Source organism: Bidens hawaiensis, unplaced genomic scaffold (genome assembly GCF_021521415.1).
Source record: "Bidens hawaiensis isolate Kalapana, Puna unplaced genomic scaffold, B.hawaiensis_p1.1 tig00023395_1, whole genome shotgun sequence".
Taxonomy (NCBI): domain Eukaryota; kingdom Viridiplantae; phylum Streptophyta; class Magnoliopsida; order Asterales; family Asteraceae; genus Bidens; species Bidens hawaiensis.
In genome coordinates, this window is record NW_027493665.1 from 231318 (window position 1) to 254430 (window position 23113).

General features: G+C 37.0%; 2 protein-coding genes across 2 annotated transcripts; both read left to right on the forward strand.

Annotated features, from left to right (window-relative positions):
- The first annotated feature begins 6498 nt into the window (after window positions 1-6498).
- On the forward strand, window positions 6499-8196 carry LOC143567368 (xyloglucan endotransglucosylase/hydrolase protein 2-like). The gene is made up of 4 exons (XM_077053809.1): window positions 6499-6679; window positions 6792-6892; window positions 7249-7442; window positions 7772-8196. Exons 1-4 carry the CDS (start codon window positions 6499-6501, stop codon window positions 8163-8165), a joined length of 870 nt encoding a protein of 289 aa, XP_076909924.1. The 3' UTR covers window positions 8166-8196.
- A 1337-nt stretch (window positions 8197-9533) lies between these two features.
- LOC143567389 (uncharacterized) lies at window positions 9534-11667 on the forward strand. The gene is made up of 11 exons (XM_077053827.1): window positions 9534-9594; window positions 9670-9765; window positions 9962-10038; window positions 10172-10251; window positions 10346-10403; window positions 10515-10582; window positions 10685-10766; window positions 10846-10929; window positions 11021-11122; window positions 11204-11323; window positions 11422-11667. The coding sequence occupies exons 2-11, from the start codon at window positions 9672-9674 to the stop codon at window positions 11608-11610; spliced, it is 954 nt and encodes a 317-aa protein (XP_076909942.1). The 5' UTR covers window positions 9534-9594; window positions 9670-9671; the 3' UTR covers window positions 11611-11667.
- Window positions 11668-23113: the final 11446 nt, after the last annotated feature.

Consider the following 23113-nt stretch of genomic DNA (forward strand, 5'->3'; position numbering starts at 1 on the left):
CCTACTTTTTATCTTTATTTACCTTACCTAACTCTAGCTTAATTAATTTAGACCTTAGTTTAGTTTAGTTTAAAATAGCGTAGCATAACTCGTAGTTTAACTTAGACTAACCTTTAGACTAACCTTAGCTAACTTTTACTTTAGTGTTTAATTTTGATTTAGTCCCGTGTATGTCCTCTACTTTTGAGCCTGAGCTTGTTTCTCCAATTTCTGAACCGGAACGACTCTTTCGTCGACGAACTCGTAAACGGACAGCAGAAACCGCCGAAGCAATCAAAGACGAATCAGTAGACGCCACCACATCAGGAGAAAATCAAATTGAAGAGATGATGGCGGCCTAGAACAATGAGCCGAACATTAGCCAATATGCCAAGCCAACTCTCGAAGGCTATGGCAATGGAGTGGCTCCACCCGAAATCACCGAAAATTTCGAAATCAAATCTAGAACCATTCACATGGTGGAAAATTCAGTTCAATTTCATGGTCTCCTCGACGAAGACCCTCTTTCTCACATATCTCGATTTCTATGAATCTGCGGAACTTTTAAAATCCAAAACTGTTCAGACGATCAAATCAAACTCAAACTCTTTCCTTTCTCTCTAAGGGGCCTGATGTAGATGTCGTGCTCTAATCAAAAACACATATTTATAAAGCTTAAATACCTATAATTAGTATGGGTAAGTAAGGTCGTCTCCACAGGGAATCAGTGGAAAGTGCAAGTAAAGTTCATTATTATTAAATATTATTCTAGGTGGACAGTCGATGTCAAGCAGTTTATAAAGATGATTATAAGAAAACACGGTTACTTGGAAAAGTTTGTAAACAATAATGAGAAAACGATTCACTTCAGGTTCAGGTAATGTGATAACCGACTAATCACATATTCATAAGATTAATTGCACAGTAATTACTAAACCTAACAGTTGGGTTGTGAGGACAAACGATACCCTAACCGAATTGTTGACACAATTGAACTCCGGTTTACCCAATTACCAGTTTAAAATATGAAAATCAGTTATAAGCAATGACTAACGATTATTGGTTCAATGACATAAGAGCTAACCCTAAATGTGATGAACACAACCAGAAAAGTGATGCAAAGTTTGACAATCAAAATCATAAACTGTTTAAACAATCAACTCGTAATGTAAAATAAGATTAAAAACAATCAATCAAGTTCATACTCATTCTAAACATAGAATCTGATCAAAGTTAGTTTACACAAAACCCTAGCCTAAAGTGAATACAGTGGTTTTAGCCTGACATCGGCATCACGAAAGATTCGCTTATCTGATGAGAGGATGAAAGCATGCGATGAACGGACGAACCGGAGGCTTTGGGATGATGCAAAATCGTCCTAGGGCTTGTACTTGGTTGAAGGAATGAAGGATTTCTCGAATGGGGGCTAAAAACTCAATATAATAGAGTTAGGTTTTAATTTCCCGTCTGGAGGACTTTAGAGCGTCTCTAAACTCCCTTAGCGCCGCTATAAAGTCAACTTTCCTGATGTGAGTCGTTAGAGTATCTCTAAACTCCCTTAGTGCCGCTCTAAGGGTGTCTGACAGAATTTTCTTCATTTTCTTCATTTATTTTGTATCAGAAAGCTTGCCAATCATTATGAGTCTTTTACATCTTCGTTCCAAGCCCGTAATTCATCCCGATAAGCGTCCTTAACGTCAAGTATCCTGAAACACATAAACACGCTTGAAGTACCAAAGTTCACATAATATTTAAACTAAAATTAGACAAAAAACTATAATAATATACACGACTTTTGCCCAACCATCACATCCCCACACTTATCTTTTGCCTGCCCTCAAGCAAACACTCATGCAACACATACACCTCGATCGATGATTCATAAATTACCAAGGTTAATACTAATGAGGTATAAGGTCATACCCAATTCCCAAGAACTGACACTGTCAAGGTTGATAACCCACCAAATAATTTAATGTTACAATTAAAACTATGGAACCGCCCAAACAAGTGTACTTTATTTCCGGTTAAGGCACACATGGTCATACCCCTCATAATATAATATCTCTCCTCTCGGTTTAATATCTGGACCAGCAAAAAATGTGCTAGTATCTCTCTTCCCTCTATACCAAGTATAAACACAATGTAATAAGTTTGGAAGCAAGTCATATCTCCACCCATTACCCACCGATTGCATAGAGAATAGAACTAAGGGTTTTGTTGTGGCTTAGGTTAGGGTGTGGAAGCGGATTTATTTAGTAGCTTATGGTGGATGAGACCCAATTTATTCAAACAAACAAACAACTCACTCACTATTATTTACAAACGACATTAACTCAAACATGACTCTTTTTGAGCTTTTCTTTGATTTTCCAACTTTTTTCTCTCTCTCTTTTTTTTCATTTTTTTTACAAATACTAACATCAATATATACAAACCACTGAATCGAGACATACGTACATTGTGTACTATGATCGACAAACAACTTATATAGAACTCTTGACACACCGAATTTCATCCACATGGTTAAAAATAATAAAGCCCAGGGAAAACACGGCTTGTAATGTGGGTTAAACAAACGAAAGGGAAAAGGCACAAACTTGGCTCCTAAGGGACAATGTAGGGTAGGGAGTATTATTTTATTTTTTTATTTTTATATGTAAAGGCCATTATAATGTGGGTTTCTACAGTCCTATTTCTCCATACAGGTTGTGGTATTAAGATCTCGAAATGCATGAGACGACCAAGTTCTAGATATCATGGACATACTGGTTACTCTCCATAATGGCACTCGTATGACATGTGTATATACTATGTATTATATGTGGATTATATATACTGGGTCAACTCACACACGTACCGGAGGAATAGGGCTGACGATATAAACATGTGTACCTGTCCCCATGACTCGTTATCCCCGCCTAAACGATCCCATTTTCAAAATTTCTTTTTGAAAAACATTTGCATGGGAAGACTTTCGAGAAGCTTAAAAACTGACCATGACCAAAGACCTCTACTTGGCATTAATAATAGCAATAAATTATTTACAATTCCGGCTTTTGCGAACAATCGAGGCACTATAAGGCAAAAATTTTAATTTTACCCCCATCCCCACACTTGAGGTTGACATTGTCCTCAATGTTTAAAATTTAGGCCAACATGTAAATATTGTTTCAGGCCACGCCCGGCGGGAGATTTGCAGGCCCCGATGCTGGTTGAGGGTGCGGATACCAGTAAGGCGGAGGTTCGGTTCCGTATTTTTGGGAATTGGCGTTATCTGTCGATGGAGGAGTTTGCCAGGGCGCTGGGCTTGTACACAATTGAGGATATAACCGCCCCTGTTTACACGCAGAGCATACACGAATCACCAGATGACGTGTTGAGAGGTTTTTGGACGGTGATTAGCAATACACCTTGGCCTACTACCCCCTTAGGAGAATACAATCCAGACGTCAAAGCCTCAGCCATCAGGGACCCGTTGCACAGGTTTGTACACGTATATGTATAATATTATATTATATCATATTAGTATTATATTATATTATAATTTATATTCTATTATATATAATATAATAATATTAAATTTTATTATTTTTTTGTACAGGTACCTACACAGGCTTATTGCACATACCGTACAGGATCGTCACGGGGGGGGGGGGGGGGGGATCACTGCAACCTCCATGACCTCTTTTTTTTGCGATGCCTGCTTACGGGGAGACACTGCAACCTTGCTCGCTGTCTCGGCGACTACTTCGCCATTTACTCGCATAGGCAGAGCCGCGGGAAATTGGTCGGTGGCACGTACGTTACGCGGATTGCGTTGTCTTTGGGCTACGGGAACCTACTGGAAGACCAACCCATTAAGCCGCCGCTTCTGCCGCGAGAGCTGGACCGTGGACGGGCACATGGCATGCAAATCGTCAAGAAGATTGGGCGCCAGTATCAGCTGGTCACTAATTTCAATTCTGGCCCATACGTAGAGGTCCCGCTTGTTGAGCCTCCGCCAATCGAGGAGCCGAATGTGGATATTCAGGGGGCCGAGGTTGACGGTGATGAGGACATGGAGGACAGTGATCTGGTACGTTATATTTTATCGTTTGATTTTTTTTGTATCTTCGTCTTATTAACGTTAATTTATCGTGTTCATAACAGCCACCGCATCAGCACCCGCAGCGTGTTCCGCGTACACATCGCGCCGTGCGTTTGGATGTAGCCACTAACTCCCGCCTACGGAGACTAGAGCGTCAAGTGAACTGGATGGTTGGTTATTTGTCTACCCAGCAGCATGGAGCCCAGTACACAGTACCAGCGCCACGTTTCGACGAGATGGGGGCGATGACGACGCGAGTGGTGCGCATTTTAGATTTCTTTTTTGTATGCTGTTACTTTTTGCCCGAACTCGTTTGGTTTTTTTTCGAACTCATAATGTATTAATTATTATTATTTTATAAACCTGGTTATGCGTTATGCTTATTTTGTTTGTTTTCAATTTTAAAATTGTTGTTTCGTTATTAGTTTAAAACAGACAAAAAATCTGTTACACCTGACATACAAAAAAAGAAAACAAACATAAGTCGTTATGTACTAATTATTATTATATAAAAGTCGTTCGTTTTATTTTGTTCATTATTAATTTTAAAATTGTTTTCTCGTTGTGACCTTCGAAAACCGATCAAAATGACCTTCCAAAACCGATCAAAAAAATGTTACTTGAGCCAAAAAAATACAAAGAAACAAAATAAAATTAAAAGACAACAAAAAAACAAAAATATAATAAAACAAAAAAAATAAACAGCAAAATGACAAAATAACACAACTTTCCAAAACACCCAACCATTAAGCGGTTTTTTTTAAATAGGGAAAACATGGTACAATTGCAACCAAGTTTCAAGTTTGTTAATCATGTGACTTGTAGCACAATTAGAAAAAATAACTCAAATAAGATAAAAAGTAAACAGGTTATTAACGGTGCTTTTAACTTTCTAAAATAAGTGACAACAATTATCTCTCGTGCTTGAATTGGTCATGTTACTTCACTTCCAAGCCGTCAACGTTAAAAAGATATCACGAATTGTATTGCATTTAAGATAACCTTATATAACTTTCACGATGTATATTAAATACAACTCGAGATTAGCGCACATGTGATGAGGTAACGATATATCAGATGTATATCTTATGGAAGAAGATATAACGATATGGATACAATGCAACAACTATACCATAATGGGAAATATGATATAATGATTTCCAACTTGTATATCCATATAGTCGTCATCCCTAATCTTAGCATATGAGTATCCAACTATTTATTATATAATATCTTTTAAAAATAGACAAGTAAGATTAGCATGCCTTTAATACCGTTGCATATAGCCAGTACATCAAACAAACTAAAAAGGGAGCCTCCAATCTGACATCAAACTACCTCAAGGCTTCATTAATGTTATAGATTACTTTCCCAGCCACCAATTTACAAGTTGCAAGCCATACGTATATCACTAACGCGCTTATACAGGCCATATAACATTTTCACATATCATGCAGTTTGGAGGTATACGGCCAGTATGATATGTGGAAAAAGTTTATTCAGGCCCATATAAAAATAATATTAGGTTTTATACAAGCAATTACATGAATAATTTAAGGTGATATGTAAAAGTTATACAACCTTATACCAGCATGTAAATTTATTAAAGTTGACCGATGTGACAGTGTTATGCTGTGTTAGAAGATATATGACCCGTATAACAAGTGAGATGATAAGGTTACAAGAATTATGTTCATTTTATACTCACATATCTTCTTTTAAAGTTTATAAGTGGATAAGTGTAATGTGTAAACATTCTATACACAATAGTAGATAAGTGTAAAAATGTATACACGTGAAAATAGATAGAAAGATGGTTATATTTCTACATTCTAACATATTTGTAATGATACACAGAGATGAATAGATATTGAGATTGACATATGAGCTAATCTATAAAGATAATTACAAATCAAATTCTTGCTATGATATTTATCTCTAAATATCTTCTGAATATAAGCTAGTCTCTGATTAATCCTCATACTATTTAAAAAATAAAATGATCATAAATATGAAACTAAATCGTTTTAACATGAGCCTTCATTTTAGATAAATATATTTTACGCGGATGTTTATAAGAATACATTATTAATTGGGTAAATAAAATAAAATAAAATAAAATACACATGGGTAAGTTCAAGTTCAAGTCAAGAAAATGACTTGATTTTATTTTATATTTTTTGTTACAATCATAAGTATTTGATATTAATAGCAAAAATAAACAGATAAAGTTGTTTGAGCCACAAAGTAACTTCCAAATTGGCACTGATGATGTGTTTGTGTTATCACTTTTGGGCATACCGAAATTAACACCAAATAGTTTGTAGAAAGTATAAAGAGAAGAACATATGCTTATGGCTTATATAAGTCCCATTGATTTGTAAAATAAATCATACACACACTAACAAGTTATACTTCCAGCTCACAGAATGGGTTTTCATCCAAGGATGTTGATGCTCATTGTCACTTTGTTTGTAATGTTTTTCTGTCTTGACGCCACAACAAAAAACACTACTTTTGATAAAAATTATTATGTAACTTGGGGAAAGGATCGTATTTTGTTTTTTAAACATGGACAAGAAGTTCAATTGTCATTGGATCAATCTTCAGGTTATAGTTTTAATATAAATTGGATTTTCAGTCGTATACATTTTACCATGTCTACTATTATTACAATTTTATTGTAGTGTGCTTATTTCTTCGATCTTTTAACTTATGATAGGTGCTGGATTCGCATCTAAATCATACTATGGATCCGGATTCTTTCAAATGAAGATTAAACTTCCAGATAAAGATTCGGGTGGCGTTGTTACTGCTTTTTATGTACAAACGAACACTTTAAACTAGTTTATTAATTGTTAAATAAATTTTCTTAAAAATATTTACAAAAACGAGTGAAGGTGATCGAGATGGTGGAAAACCACTCATTTGCCTATTGTTTGAGCTTAACTTATTACTTTTACATACTATTCACACAATTGAAATCTAGATGCAATTAAGGTTATGTGTTAAAAAAAATGTTATGAATCTTTAATTAAGTTTTTATGAAACTATACGTTTGTTCACTTACAAACGCCCTTCTCTATTGAAAGGTCGACTTTTTATACTCTTCAATACATTTTTTTTAATGTTTTTCCTATTATGTTGCTTGATTTAATCTTATATGAAATGTTATGTAGTTAAATTCTGATGTGGGTATACACGATGAGTTGGACTTTGAGTTCTTGGGAAACAGACCAGGTAAACCCGTTGTTTTACAAACAAATGTATTTGCACATGGCCTCGGCGGTAGAGAGCAAAGAACCCGTCTTTGGTTTGATCCCTCAGCTGATTTTCATTATTACAAACTCCTATGGAACCAACATCAAATTGTGTAAGTACTTATCTATTCTTATCCCGGGATATCAATACGGGTTGGTTTGACTTGTCAAATTTTTTCTTATAAACATTAGTTTATTGTATTATGTATAACACTACATATATCGCATTATTAACAAAACTTTAAAAAGTTGTGAACATTCGGTTACACTTTACGTGACGATGATATCTATTTATCTGTTTCATTTTAATATATTTCGTCATTCAACCCATAAACAATACACTTGACCATTTTACTCATTTATTTTTATCAGTTTTACTCTTTTGACATGTAACCAATAAAATACAACCCAAATCGACCTGTTTTAATGGTTTTCTCGTCAGGTTTTTCGTGGACGACATACCGATTAGGGTATACAAGAACTACTTAGTGAGTGGTATAGTTGGGTACCCTCATAGAGCAATGCAAGTGGTTGTAAGCTTATGGGATGGATCTAATTGGGCTACTGATGGAGGCAGAACCAAAGCTAATTGGACCCAAGCACCATTTCAGGCCCATTTTCAAGATTTTAACATTGTGGGCTGCCGTTCTGACCCCAATAGCCCAAATAAGGATTGTTATTCCACAAAGTACTTTTGGAATAACAGAAATTATTGGCAATTAAACAGTCAACAATTGAGAAAATTAGAGGCTGTGAGAAGAAAATATATGAATTATGATTATTGTACTGATAAGAATAGGTACCCTGTTCCTCCAGTAGAGTGCCTTGAGGAATGAATTAGTAGTTTTAGTATTAACTTGAATTGGGCTGGGCTTATGCTAGTGTAACAGCCCATATTCCACTAGCAATAAACATGAAGCAATAAGTATTATGTAATGTGCTTGATTTCCAAAAAGTGGTATTAAAAAAGTAATGTTTGATTTTGTTTTTCTTCTAATGTTATAAGTTACAATCTGCTTATAGGTTAAATTGAGTGACTGGTTAGGCAAAATGTGTAAATTCTTTTTATGAGCTGGATATCATGACATGGTTGTAATGTTAAAAACCTTTAATAAGTGTTTGGTTCATGAATATTTTTGAATGATTTCAAACAAGAATCAAGAAATTTATCATATGGACGAATTGAAACATGTAACGTCTTAATATAATTGCCATGTAAAAGGATTGGGTTAAACAAACACGATTTACATATGATCCGGACATTAGTGACGTGTCATATCCTATGGCCCATAAAGGTAATATGATAAGGGGAAAAAATGGTCTTATAACTTTATAAGTCGCATGGCATGTGAAAAATGATCATATAACTCTTGTAAGTCGCATGATATGTATATGTTTTTGACTGACAAAACTAATAAGTATTGACAAAGACATGCGACCTATATGACTATTCTCGCCTGTCTACGAACAATATAATATGATAAGTACGATGGTGTGCACTATTAGGATGGTGGTTCTATAACAAGCCACTTTTAAAATTATCAAAGAAATTAAAAATAAAATGAAGATAAATGAAAGAAAAGTGCCAAAATGGTTCTTAAGATTTGGTCAAATATGCGATTTTCGTCCAAATAGTTTTGTTTTTGCAACTGGACCATTGAGGTTTCCAATTTCTTGCCAATATCGTCCAAATCATTAACTCTGCTAGTTTTTTAACGTTAAACAAGGGGTATTTTGGTCTTTTTTACCTAGAATAACAATCAAAACTATAAATAAAATAAAAAATACAATAAATAAAACATACTAGGTAAAAAGACCAAAATACCCCTGGTTTAACGTTAAAAAACTAACAGAGTTAATGATTTGGACGATATTGGCAAGAAATTGGAAACCTCAATGGTCTAGTTGCAAAAACAAAACTATTTGGACGAAAATCGCATATTTGACCAAATCTTAAGAACCATTTTGGCACTTTACTCAAATAAAAATTAATTTTTAACTTACCAAACAACTTATTCCAACCTTTGACACCGTTAATCTACATTCTAACTTCAAACCTGGCAATTGAGGATACGTATAGATATAAAAAAAGAATCTACATGAACTGTATGTAAAGCAGAAACATTTAGACTTTATTAGATGAAACCAGAAACATGATCAGCTGAAGAAAAGAATCAGCTTAATTTTCAGCATTCATTATCAACCTTTGCGTTTCAACAAACTTTCATAAGTTGTTGCCTTCACAATTCCCAGAATATAATTAAGGTCAGAAACACTTTTTATTATCTAAATTAAACTGCATGCATGTGTTGAGTTTTATGGTATTTGTAAAATATATAGAAATGGATGATAAAGAAGTAAACAAGAAGTTACTTGATGAACTTGAGGAAATGGGGTTTCCGTTGGCTCGATCAATGAACGCGCTTTATAAATCAGGTTAGTCATAAATACATGTTAAAACTCGTTTACTTAATTTTGTAAACGATGATAATTTCAACTCGTTTAGTTATTATCATGTCCATTACATAAGGAAACTGGTAGAAAAATAATACAAAATGTGTTGTACACTATACACAAATAACTAGATTATTGCGGTTTTATGTTATTCTGATTATAATATTTTTTTGTTAAGGTAACTCTAGTTTGGAGGATGCTATTAACTGGATTGTTGATCATGAGAATGACCCTGATATTGATCAAATGCCCTCAGTATGATTCACTTGTTTTAATAATTATTGTTTTTTTATCGCATACCATATTAATACCTTTTAGCTTGTTATAACTTATGAAAATAATAAAATTAGTTCATAACAAGTATTTAGTATTTTATTAACATAACCAGGTTTCAGTAAAAATCGATATCGAGGATGTTGAGGCTTCTGTTGTATCCGAAGAAGTTAAGCTAACAGCACAAAAGTTAAGGTTTGTTTCGGCTTTTGTTAGTGAAACATTTCATGACTTTTATCCAAAAGTAATGTTAATAATAATAATAATAATAATAACAATATTATCACAGAGAAAAATCTCGAAAAAGGACCAAGGAAGATGTGCAATCCATAGCGAATAGAGAGAAGGTACTGCAAATTATTAACACGGGTTAAACTGACCCGACCCGCCAACATACATAATTAACATATGTAATATGAATGCATGAATGGTTTTATCTCTTTGTTTCACATTTATAGGAAAGAATTCGGGCAGGTAAAGAACTGCAAGAAGCAAAGAAAATCGCAGAAGAAAACGAAAGAAAACGGTCTCTTGCTACAAAACCTGTTAATACTTAAACTTTAATTTTTAATTTTATTTTCTGTTTTTTATGAGTATGTGTTGTTTCAATTCGCAACATTATAATCAGTTTTATAGCCTTGAGGAAAGCCGAAAAAGAGGAAGAAAATAGAGCCCGGGAAAAAATTCGTCAAAAATTGCAGCAGGACAAGGTAACTCTTCTAAGTATTATATATAGCTTTTAAATTTTATTTTTATTTTTTTTAATCGATCGTGTTCTTTACGTCTTAGGTAGAAAGAAGGGGGCGGCTTGAATTACCTATGCAAAGTCATGCATCTCTTAAGACTAGCACGCCTACGGTTCAAGAAAATAAGGCAAGCTTTAGTACAATTTTTTGAACTTTTATTGCATAATTGAGAATATCATATAATCTTCAACAATGAAATATTAATCATTGAAAAACAGGAGATGCTGCTACCTATTACGTCTAATGAGACCGGTGCTAATTTGATGACAAAGGTAGATTTGATGAGAGAATGTTTAAGGTTGATCAAGCGAAAAAATAAGGTAAGTCTTCATATAAAGAGTCAGTTGTAACATATTAACATGACCAAAATGTACATTCTTACATGTTATTAGAACATATAGGATGATGGTATTAAAGTGAAGAGAGCTTTTGAGACTCTTCTAATTTATGTTAGAAACGTCGCAAGAGATCCCGACGAGGATAAATTCAGGAAGATCCGAATGAGTAATCCCGCTTTCAAGGTATCAATATCATCTCTGTTGAAATATCATTAAAGAAAATGGGATTTAATGTGTTAAGAATACGCTTTGAGTGACTTTTAAACCGTTTATTCTGATAGGAAAGAGTTGGGATATTTGAACAAGGGGTAAAGTTTCTTGAGCTTTGCGGGTTTGAAAGAGTGGAAGGCGATAAGTATTTGTATCTGCCACAAGAGAGGTTCGACATGACGGTTTTTAAGTCAGCCAGGAACATATTGCAGTCTGCTATAACAAATCCCTACTTTGGACTTCTATCACCAGAAGAATGAATCATTATGTAAATTCATACATGTTTACATAACTAGTGTATCAAGTATGATTTAAAAGGCACATTATTTTAATAAGATTTAAGCATTTGTATACTAATTTATATATTTTTTTTATATTTTATCTGTTTAACCCATTAAAGCATAGACTTTCTAGACGCATATCTTGAAAATTTCAACCTGAAATATATTTATTTAGACCATCAATTACTATCATATTCAACAAAATTTTCAAATTAGTATAGTTTTCTATTGTTAGATTTCAATAGTTATTAGTATAATGTTAGCTATAAAGTCATTGTCTATCAATTTTATTTAAAGGCAAATTGGAAACAAATAATTTCATCTTTTGTTGTTGGCCGATAATAATCTTACATTTAAAATTCACCACCAACGGTCCAACATTTAAAATATCTTTGTCTCAATGGACATCCGTTAAAAAACACTTAACGTCGTTAGGTTTTTTTCGACTTCAAACTGGTATTTTACGGTTTTTGATCGTAAGAAAGGTACGAGTCGACTGGTGTAAAACTTATCTCGAAACAGTGATCCAAACGATAAAACAATGTTTCAATTCAGGTGTTTGAAATTCCAATTAACAAAAATCAAGTCATTTGAATCATCGTTTCGAGATAAATTTTACATCACTCGACCCGTATCCTTCTTACGATCAAAAGCCTAAAACATCGGTTTGAAACTCGGAAAAAACGTAACGATGTTAAGTGTTTTAAAATAGAAGTCCATTGAGACAAAAATGACGACACAAAAATAATCATGTTTTGATTGCCAAGCTCACTTAAATACATCAAACAAGTTGATATGCTATACTTCATAGTTCATAATCATTGATATTAAAGCATACATATATGCATGTTTTACCATAAGAACATCAAATCTTTATTCCTCACATGTAAACACACATCATCTGTCTCAAAGATCCACGCTTTACTAATAATATCTGGGTACATCACCAACATATTTTACTACCTGCCAGTTAATGAAACATAGATAAAACAAGACTGAATAATAAACAGATCACACAAACATCAATAGAAAACGAAATCTATACATTATTCATGAGGATATTATATATAAATGACGCTGTAAAAGAAACTTACCCTCCAAATAAGAGCTCATCTTTATATCCAGAATGGTGTGGTGATGGAGTTAGTCATAGAAAGGGTCTCCCTCAAAGTAGACCGCGCTTGGATCCTTGTGAGTGAAGTTGACATGGATATCATTGTTCCCGTTTTCACGCTGTGTTTCTTGAATTCTATTTACAGACTCAAGTACACAAGAGTTTGAATGATCAAGCTCAATGTGCTCGAGTGTGTAGATCCAGAAGCTTCCCAGAAACGGATGTTCAACTTCTCTAATTTCAAAAGTTTCAACTGGTGAAACTGCTCGTCACCAGTTTCCCACAGGTGTCCCATGAAGGAAGAGTCTAGTAATTTGAGAACCTCAAGTTTGGGTAATCGTTGAATAGTTGACATGTAATTCCAAGGAAGGCGTAAACATGATAATGTCAGTTTTCTTAAAGTTTCTGGAAACCTTATTGGGCTCGTTAAAGGTAGCGGGTCATACATGTACTTGTCTATGTTCAAAGCTTCAAGATGAGTGAGCAAGGCAAAGCTAAGTAATCCATGCTTGGTTGATGCTGAAGAAATAGAGCATCCAAGCTTCTTGATACTAGGAAAAGATTCAAGCAAACAAAGAGTCCTATGATCTAAACTTAGCCTGGAAATCGTTTGCAAGTGGTGCGTGTTGGGAAAAACGACCACCTAGCCACGAACGGTAAACAAAAATTGCGGAATTAAACTTCGTTTGGCTAAACTTTTTGCCGACCCGAATGAACCAATGAGGATGCAAACAAATAGGGTCTTTAAAAGTAAAAGTGACACAATAAATTTTAGCGTGGAAAACCTCTCAAGGCGAGAGTAAAAACCACGGGACTACTAGAGCCGCTTTAAATCCACTATCACCAATAATGAGCAATACAAAAGTTCTTCTCTAGATAAAACTAGAGGCATACACAAAACATCATATACTTGGTACAAACTAACATCAAGTATATGGAACCAAACTACAAAAGAAACGAGTAAGAGGTATCACCAACGAGAGAATAAATCGATCTCTGGCACGTCTCTTATCTTCACCAAACACCAAAAGAATGGAGCACAAATAAAATATTCTTCTCTACGTAACTTGTGTTGATGGCAGAAGAGGAACTAATTTTATGTCTCACAATCCAATTTCGTATGTATGTTTGTTTGACGGCAAAATCCTCAATCACCACAAACAAATTAATCGTTTATATATTTCTTTTCTTGTCCAATGTAAAAGGCCATATATGGACCCAAACCCATAACACCAATTTATGGTGTAAAAATCATACGGGAGTTTTTAAGAAACCATATATATATATATATATATATATATATATATATATATATATATATATATATTTCTTTCTTTTCTTATTATTAATAAATAGTAATAACCCATAAAGAGTAAGATTGTTGTCAGGTTTTCTCATGGACAAAAATAACCCAACAGTGCGACCTATGAATGCAAGACTCAGTTGAGAAGTTAATTGTGTTACATTGCAAATGCCTTAGATTCAACATATTATCTGGTGAATATACGAAGCTTTGACACGTGCCCGGCGAGTGAGCAACAAATCTTCAACTTCTCCCTTGCCAAAGCTTTGGTCAACATATCGAAACAATTATCATCGGTGTGAACTTTATCAAGTTCAAACAACCTGTCTTCAATACCATCTCTAATCCAATGATACCTCACATCAATATGTTTTGTTCTCTTATGAAACATAGTATTCTTAGCAAGGTGAATAGCACTTTGATTATCACAAAGAACCACGTAGCGCTGTTGCATAAAGCCAAGCTCTTGCATAAATCTTTTCAACCACAATAATTCTTTGCATGCTTCTGTTGCTGCCATATACTCTGCCTCGGTAGTAGACAAAGCAACGCACTTTTGCAGTCTTGACTGCCATGACACGGCTCCCCCTACAAATAACATTAAATATCCAGAAGTGGATTTCATGCTGTCCTTATTTCCTGCCTTATCAGAATCCGTGTAGCCAACAAGCATCGGCTCCTCATTTCCAAATGTTATACCCAATTTGGAAGTACCTCGTAAATATCTAAGAATCCACTTAACTGTTTCCCAATGCTTCTTACCCGGATTTGACAAGAACCGACTAACAACACCAACTGCATTGGCAATATCAGGTCCTGTACATACCATTGCATACATCAAGCTTCCAACCGCTGATGCATATGGAACACCATCCATCTCTTCAATCTTTTTCTCAGAAGTAGGACAATCTTTTTCAGTTAACTTAAAGTTAGGAGTAAGAGGTGTACTAACTACATAAACTTTAGACATCTTGAATCTGCTAAGCACCTTTTCAATGTATTGCTCTTGTGACTTGTGTAACTTCTTTGAAGCTCTATCTCTAGTAATCCGAATGCCAAGAATATTCTTAGCTAGCCCCAAGTCTTTCATAGAAAACGACTTGCTTAACTCTTTCTTCAGTTGGACAATTCTTTCTGCATTCTTGCCAACAATCAACATATCATCAACATAAAGCAATAATATGATGAAATCATCATCACCAAACCTCTTAAAGAAAACACAGTGATCAGACGCAGTCTTTCGGTAGCCTTGCTTCCCCATAACTGACTCAAATTTCTTGTACCACTGTCTCGGTACTTGCTTCAAGCCATAAAGACTTTTATGAAGTTTACAAATATAATCTTCTTTACCTTTAACCTGAAAACCTTCAGGTTGCTCCATATAGATCTCCTTATCGAGATCACCGGAAGGAATGCTGTCTTGACATCCATTTGCTCAACCTCAAGGTCAAGACTAGCAGCTAAACCAAGAATCACCCTGCTGGAACTCATCTTCACAACTGGAAAAAAAATTTCATCAAAATCAATACCTTCTCTTTGACTGAACCCTTTGACCACCAATCTTGCCTTGTACCTAGGCCGTGAGGTATGTTCTTCAGTCTTCAATTTGTAGACCCACTTGTTCTTCAAAGCTCTTTTGCCCTTAGGCAACTTCACTAACTCAAAGGTATTGTTCTCATACAAGGAATTCATCTCCTCTTGCATGGCTTCAAACCACTCTCGTTTATGCTTATGTTCCATGGCCTCTTTATAATACTCGGGCTCTCCCCCATCAGTGAGTAAGACATACTCACCAGCCGAATAACGAGTAGAAGGTTGACGATCTCTCGTAGACCGCCTGAGTGGGACAAATGCAGGCATATCTACTGGTAACTCGGGATGAATATCCTCATCGAAATCCACCTGCTCTTGATTATTAACATTATCGGTACCATGTTGTTTGTCATTTTGAATACCATCTTCGTGATGTGGCTCAGAACGCTGAGTAGGAATAGGGTCCAAATCAAAGAGATCATCAATATACTGAGGAACTACCTGTGTCTTCTCAATATCTTTCAAACTCTCGTCTTCCACAAACACAACATCAAGACTTCTAACAAGCTTCTTTGAAACCGGATCATATAGCCTGTATCCAAACTCATCTTACCCATAACCAAGGAATATACACTGTCTAGACTTCACATCAAGCTTTGATCTTTCATCTTTGGGGATATACACGAATGCTTTGCATCCAAAGACCCGCAAATGACAATACGAAACATCTGTGCCACTCCAAACCCTGTCTGGAACATCATTATGCAAAGGAATACAAGGAGTAAGATTAATAACATGTACCACTGTATGTAAAGCTTCTCCCCAAAAGGAATTAGGCAACCCTGCATGTAAGAGCAAACACTTAAACCTTTCAACCAAGGTTCGGTTCATCCGTTCTGCTAAACCATTCAACTGTGGTGTCTTAGGAGGTGGCCTTTGATGTCGAATACCCTTCTCTCTACAATAAGCATTAAAAGGACCAATGTATTCACCTCCATTATCTGTACGAACACACTTAAGCTTCTTCCCAGTCTGTCTCTCAACTAGGGCATGAAACTGCTTAAACACATCAAATACTTGATCTTTAGACTTTAAAGTATAAACCCATACCTTCCTCGAATGATGGTCTATAAATGTGATAAAATATAAGCAGCCCCCAAGTGTTCTAGTCTTCATAGGACCACATACGTCTGAATGCACCAAGTCAAGTATACTTTCTTTTCTATGAGGCGGATGACTATGAAAAGAAACTCTCTTTTGCTTACCATTCATACAATGAGAAAACTTCTTCAAATGAACATCTTTCACACCGGATAAGGCATCTTTCTTCAATAAAATAGACATCCCTTTTTCACTCATGTGAGCAAGTCTCTTATGCAACATATCGGTCGCATTAGAATTCGTCAATGAATTAACCGAGTCTCTGGAAATCTTTGGATGTGCCATGTATAACTTTGAAGTTCTTTCACCTCTTGCCACGATCAACGAACCACGAGTGAGTTTCCAAATTCCACCACCAAAGGTACTGTGGAAACCATCATCATCTAATGTGCCTGCGAAGATCAAATTAAGTCTAATATCCGGAAAATGTTTCACATTGTGTAAAACCAAATCCATCCCAGTATCAAACTTCAAACAAACATCCCTAACACCAACGATCTTTGACAACCCATTATTACCCATCTTGACATTCCCAAAATCACCAGGAGTATAAGATGAATACAAATCCCTTTGTGATGTCACATGACAAGTAGCACCACTGTCAACAACCCAACTCGAATCATCACGTGCAATGTTCACCCTATCATAATCACAACAAATATAAAACTCTTCGGTGGTAGTGTTAGTTTCAGAAGTACCTTCATCACCGTCATCTTTCTTGTAGTTATTCTTTTTATTGTTGTAATTAGCCTTCTTGTTCTCCTTTTTTAGTTGTTTGCAGTATTTTATTGTGTGCCCTTTTCTGCCACAATGATGACACTCATATTCTTCAAACTTCCCTTTGGACTTACTGCGATGCTTTGCTCTATTACTCGGACCTCTACTATGGTTTCTCCCCATACTTTCGGTAACCAAGGCATCTGACTGTGAAGAGAAACCTTGTAACTTTCTTCTCATCTCTTGTAAGGCCCCGAACCCGGTAGCCCTACTTTAGCGTCGGATTTACTCATAAACACAGTTCTTCAATCAGAGTTTATTAAAACTTTTCGCGGAATATAAAACATCAATCATTTGTTACAAAACGTTAAACTTTTCTTTGATACCATAACACAAAACTTTATATTTAAAACATCTTTACTTCTTTCTTCAGATGCCAGCCGTTCAATCCATGCCGTGTGTCGTCCTCATGCTAACTCTGTAATCAGCTCACCTGCGTGCATACTAAAAGTCAGCTACGCTGAGTGAGTTCTAGTTAATCGAACGCCATACAATACATACACATACATACATATCCGTAGATACATATCCATACTTCACTAGTTACCCTTCTGTTCTACATACACACTTACTACCATACATACACACATATTTATAACCACTAACCTCAGTCTACCGTGAGTACGTTCATAGTCCGCCGTCTATACCTGTACTCAAGGTCGTGAACACGTACGAAGGTCCGCAGTCCTTACCTATGTTCACCCTTTATGGTACGTGCAAGGTCCGCAGTCCTTCCCTATACCATCCTACATCCACAACACGTACAAGGTCCACAGTCCTCCCCTATGTTGCAACCTAAACCATAGCACGTACGAGGTCCGCAGTCCTCCCCTATGCTACCACAACACAACTACAGCACGTATAAGGTCCACAGTCCTTTCCTATGCTGATGCCTATCTATAATACGTATAAGGTCCGCAGTCCTTAACTACGTTGTCGTCTATTATCTGTAACACGTATAAGGCCCACCGTCCCTATCTACGTTTACATCTATCATCTACTTTACGTATAAGGCCCGCAGTCCTTAACTACGTTTACATCTATCATCTACTTTACGTATAAGGCCCGCAGTCCTTAACTACGCCATCACCAGCCGAGTCTATGTCCGACAAAAGCTAGAGGGATTTGCCATCCTAACTTACTATGTCGAACGTAGAACTCACATACCATTCGTGTACCTGTATACACCTACTTCACATATACAATAATTACATCATAGCATAAGAACACCCTAGGCGTTCTTTACATCATTCATCTAACAACCATACCTCTTGTCGATACGTGCAATATCCGAAGATCGTTCACGCCCCGACAAGTATTCATTTGTAATGTTCATACATCTTCGATGTATAATATTCGTACCTTTATTTTTGACCTGACAGTACGCGCAATATCCGAAGATCGTTCGCGTACCGACAAGCAACCATTCATATCCATCACATATATCACATATGGCATACACTTATCACTTAGGATAAATGTATTAACAACACATCGAGTATGCACACAGCCCCGAAAACATAACACATAAATGGGGCTAGAAACTCACCTGAATACTTTACGCTCTCCGTTAATAGTTATTCTCCTCTTGAGCTGCGCACGGCTAACTGTATAATATTTATACGTATCAATTACTGCTACTACTATTACTACTACTCATTTTCGATAACCGCCTTAACACATTTTCCATTAGGTTTTTAATTTATTTCATAAACGAACTTCACTTCAAGCGAATCTTGGAAACAACTTGGTTCTGGCTTGATTCGATCGAATAGGAACACGTTCGATCGAATACAACACGTTCGATCGAATAGGAACACGTTCGATCAAACAGGAACACGTTCGATCGAATAGGAACACGTTCGATCGAATACAACACTCATTCGATCGAATACAAAACTTATTCGATCGAATGAGTTGGAGACCATTCGGTTGCTTCCCTATTCGGTCGACTGGACTTGTTCGATCTACGCACTCGATCGAATGGACTGATTCGATCGACTGGTTCGATCGAATGAGTCTGATTCGACTCCTTCAAGCTGGGCGACGGAGAAACCCACGGGTTTTCCAGATTTTCCAGATTTTTGACCCAAAATCGAAGTTTTTGACATGGAAATGCTCGGGATTGAAAGGGCTATCGATTCCTAGTACTTTTAAACACAAAAGCTTGCATTTTGACACCAAAACAAGGCGGTTTCTGACCCGAAAACTCAAGTTACGTTTTTGCTCGCTTTGAGGCCGAAATGGTTATGAAAACGGATGATTTTCGAGAGGGACTTACCAAAAACGATTAGGAACAAGATTGTGGACTCGGATTTGTGATTTGAGAACTTTCTCTCTCTAGCTTCTCTCTCTAGAAAAGAGAGTGTTTGGGTGGGTGTAAGTGAAGGAAGATGGTGAAAAATGGTGGAAGTGTCAAGAACTTTCGTTTATATACTACGGGTTTGGTTAGGCTCGGGTTGGCTTCCTACGGGTCGAGGCAGGCCGAGTTCATAAAATAACTAAGCCCAAGACCCGTTCCTTACTCGACATTAATAATTAAAAAAACGCGAAATCACTAACACCACTTTCTTTATTCAACATTATAAATTTTAGGATGTTACAAGTCTTCCCTCCTTAAAGAGGTTTCGTCCCCGAAACCTAACTTATTCCCTATAAAAGGAAAACTTCTTACATTTACACGTTTTATAGAAATGCCTTCGCTTTCTGAGTTACCCTTCCTACTTCCGACTTTACAGCCATCGAATGGTGGTCATGTGTTTTAGCTATTTAAGGTAGCTTGTCCATGAGACCCTCGATGCATCAAGACTCATCTCATCCTTCTAAGGGTTTCGATTAGTACTTTTAACACTATTGTCTAAAACAACATTTCACCATAACATAATAATCATTCTTAACCAAACTCAAAATAATTACACGCCACAGATAAACATAAGTTTTAGACCTTAACACAAAACAAGTTCTTAAGCAAATGTAATTTAATAAAACCATTGCATGAGCAATTATTCCTTCATCAGGTGTTCCTCTCTGCAGTTTCCCAAAGTCTTCATCCTTTCGCACCTACCGCCCCTGATTCCTTGCAATCCCTAGCCATGTGGTCAGCTTTTCCGCATTTGAAGCACTTTGGACGATCAGGGCATTCTCGAGAATAATGCCCACTCTTTCCACACCGATAGCACCTGTCTGTCCCAGTCTTGCATTCTCCCAGGTGCACTTGCCCACACGTCTTACATGCATCCTTGTTCCCAACCTTGGCCTTCCTCTCATCAGTTGTTGTCACCATCTCGCCAGACCGCTTAGCAGAGGTAGCCCATTTCTTCTCCTTCTTTTCCCCCACCACCACATCGTCCTCAGCCAGGTCAGCATAAACCACTTCTGCGAGTTCAACAGCAGAGTCAAAAGTAGCAGGTTTATTTGCCCTGACCAACATGCGGACTTTTTGTGGCAATCCCCTCACATAACATTTGATTCTTTTGACCTCAGTGTCAACCATATCAGGCACCAATCTAGATAGTCGGCTGAATTCAGTAGTATACTCACGATGCGTCATCATACCGGCCTTCAAATTCAGGAACTTCATCTCCGTCCTTTCAACCTCTGCATCTGCACAGAACTTCTTCATCACCAACTCTTTCAGATCGTCCCATCTCAACGCCTTGATCTCATCCCTAGTCTTTCTCTGCTCCACACTTTCCCACCAATACATAGCTTCTTCCACAAATGACTGAGTAGCATAACCCACAGCTTGGTCGGGACGGCATTCGCTAATGCGGATAACCTTGTCCATAGTGGTTATCCATTGGAGAGTAGCGATTGCGTCTCCCAACCCAGTCAGCTTCGGCGGGTCGCATCCTTTGAAGGACTTATAGCTGCACCCACCTTGTCCTCTTCTCCTATCATCAACTTTCACAGACTTATCCTCGCTCGAGGCCCCTCTTTCTCCTTCCCCAACCTCCTTACCATCACCCCCTGCCCCTTCAGCAGTTCGCTCACGGCTTCCAGCAGATCCTTCGGGATTCAGGTTCTTCACAGCAGCAACTACAGCTTGAACAATGGCTGCTTGAACTGCAGGGCTAAGTTGAACTTCTTCATTGTTGTTCTGGTCTCCTCCAGCTGCGCTTCCTTCATCTTCGGTGTGGGAAGCTTCTTCTACCGAGGGTTGCCGGACAAGACGAGGCCTGCCACGACGTCCTGTGCGACCCCCAGTTCCCACAAATTCTCCAGCTCCAGCCATCCGTATTCTAAAAGGGAAAAACACAAACATCATCACTCAAGGAACTATTTAGTACAAGGATAGTAAGGCTAACAGGTAATAACAGTGGCCAGTTGTGATTAGCTGATCACGTTACCTTCCGTGTCCTATACACTTCCCTTTATGAGTCTATTTGTGCTGGTTCTACTTAAGCAGTTTGTCAAATCAAACAATCAATTATTCCTATCCCTGACGTTCACATATCTTTCCTTTCTCATTAACATATATCATTTAATCATATACCTTACCTTTACTGATCTTGCTTGAGCGACACATGGCATTCTTGAACTGGCATCTTCTTTCCTTTCTTACTTAAATCCCATTTTCTGTTCGAGTCTAAGCATGTAGGATGCTTAAATCTCTCGAACTTATGCTCTGATACCAACTTGTAAGGCCCCGAACCCGGTAGCCCTACTTTAGCGTCGGATTTACTCATAAACACAGTTCTTCAATCAGAGTTTATTAAAACTTTTCGCGGAATATAAAACATCAATCATTTGTTACAAAACGTTAAACTTTTCTTTGATACCATAACACAAAACTTTATATTTAAAACATCTTTACTTCTTTCTTCAGATGCCAGCCGTTCAATCCATGCCGTGTGTCGTCCTCATGCTAACTCTGTAATCAGCTCACCTGCGTGCATACTAAAAGTCAGCTACGCTGAGTGAGTTCTAGTTAATCGAACGCCATACAATACATACACATACATACATATCCGTAGATACATATCCATACTTCACTAGTTACCCTTCTGTTCTACATACACACTTACTACCATACATACACACATATTTATAACCACTAACCTCAGTCTACCGTGAGTACGTTCATAGTCCGCCGTCTATACCTGTACTCAAGGTCGTGAACACGTACGAAGGTCCGCAGTCCTTACCTATGTTCACCCTTTATGGTACGTGCAAGGTCCGCAGTCCTTCCCTATACCATCCTACATCCACAACACGTACAAGGTCCACAGTCCTCCCCTATGTTGCAACCTAAACCATAGCACGTACGAGGTCCGCAGTCCTCCCCTATGCTACCACAACACAACTACAGCACGTATAAGGTCCACAGTCCTTTCCTATGCTGATGCCTATCTATAATACGTATAAGGTCCGCAGTCCTTAACTACGTTGTCGTCTATTATCTGTAACACGTATAAGGCCCACCGTCCCTATCTACGTTTACATCTATCATCTACTTTACGTATAAGGCCCGCAGTCCTTAACTACGTTTACATCTATCATCTACTTTACGTATAAGGCCCGCAGTCCTTAACTACGCCATCACCAGCCGAGTCTATGTCCGACAAAAGCTAGAGGGATTTGCCATCCTAACT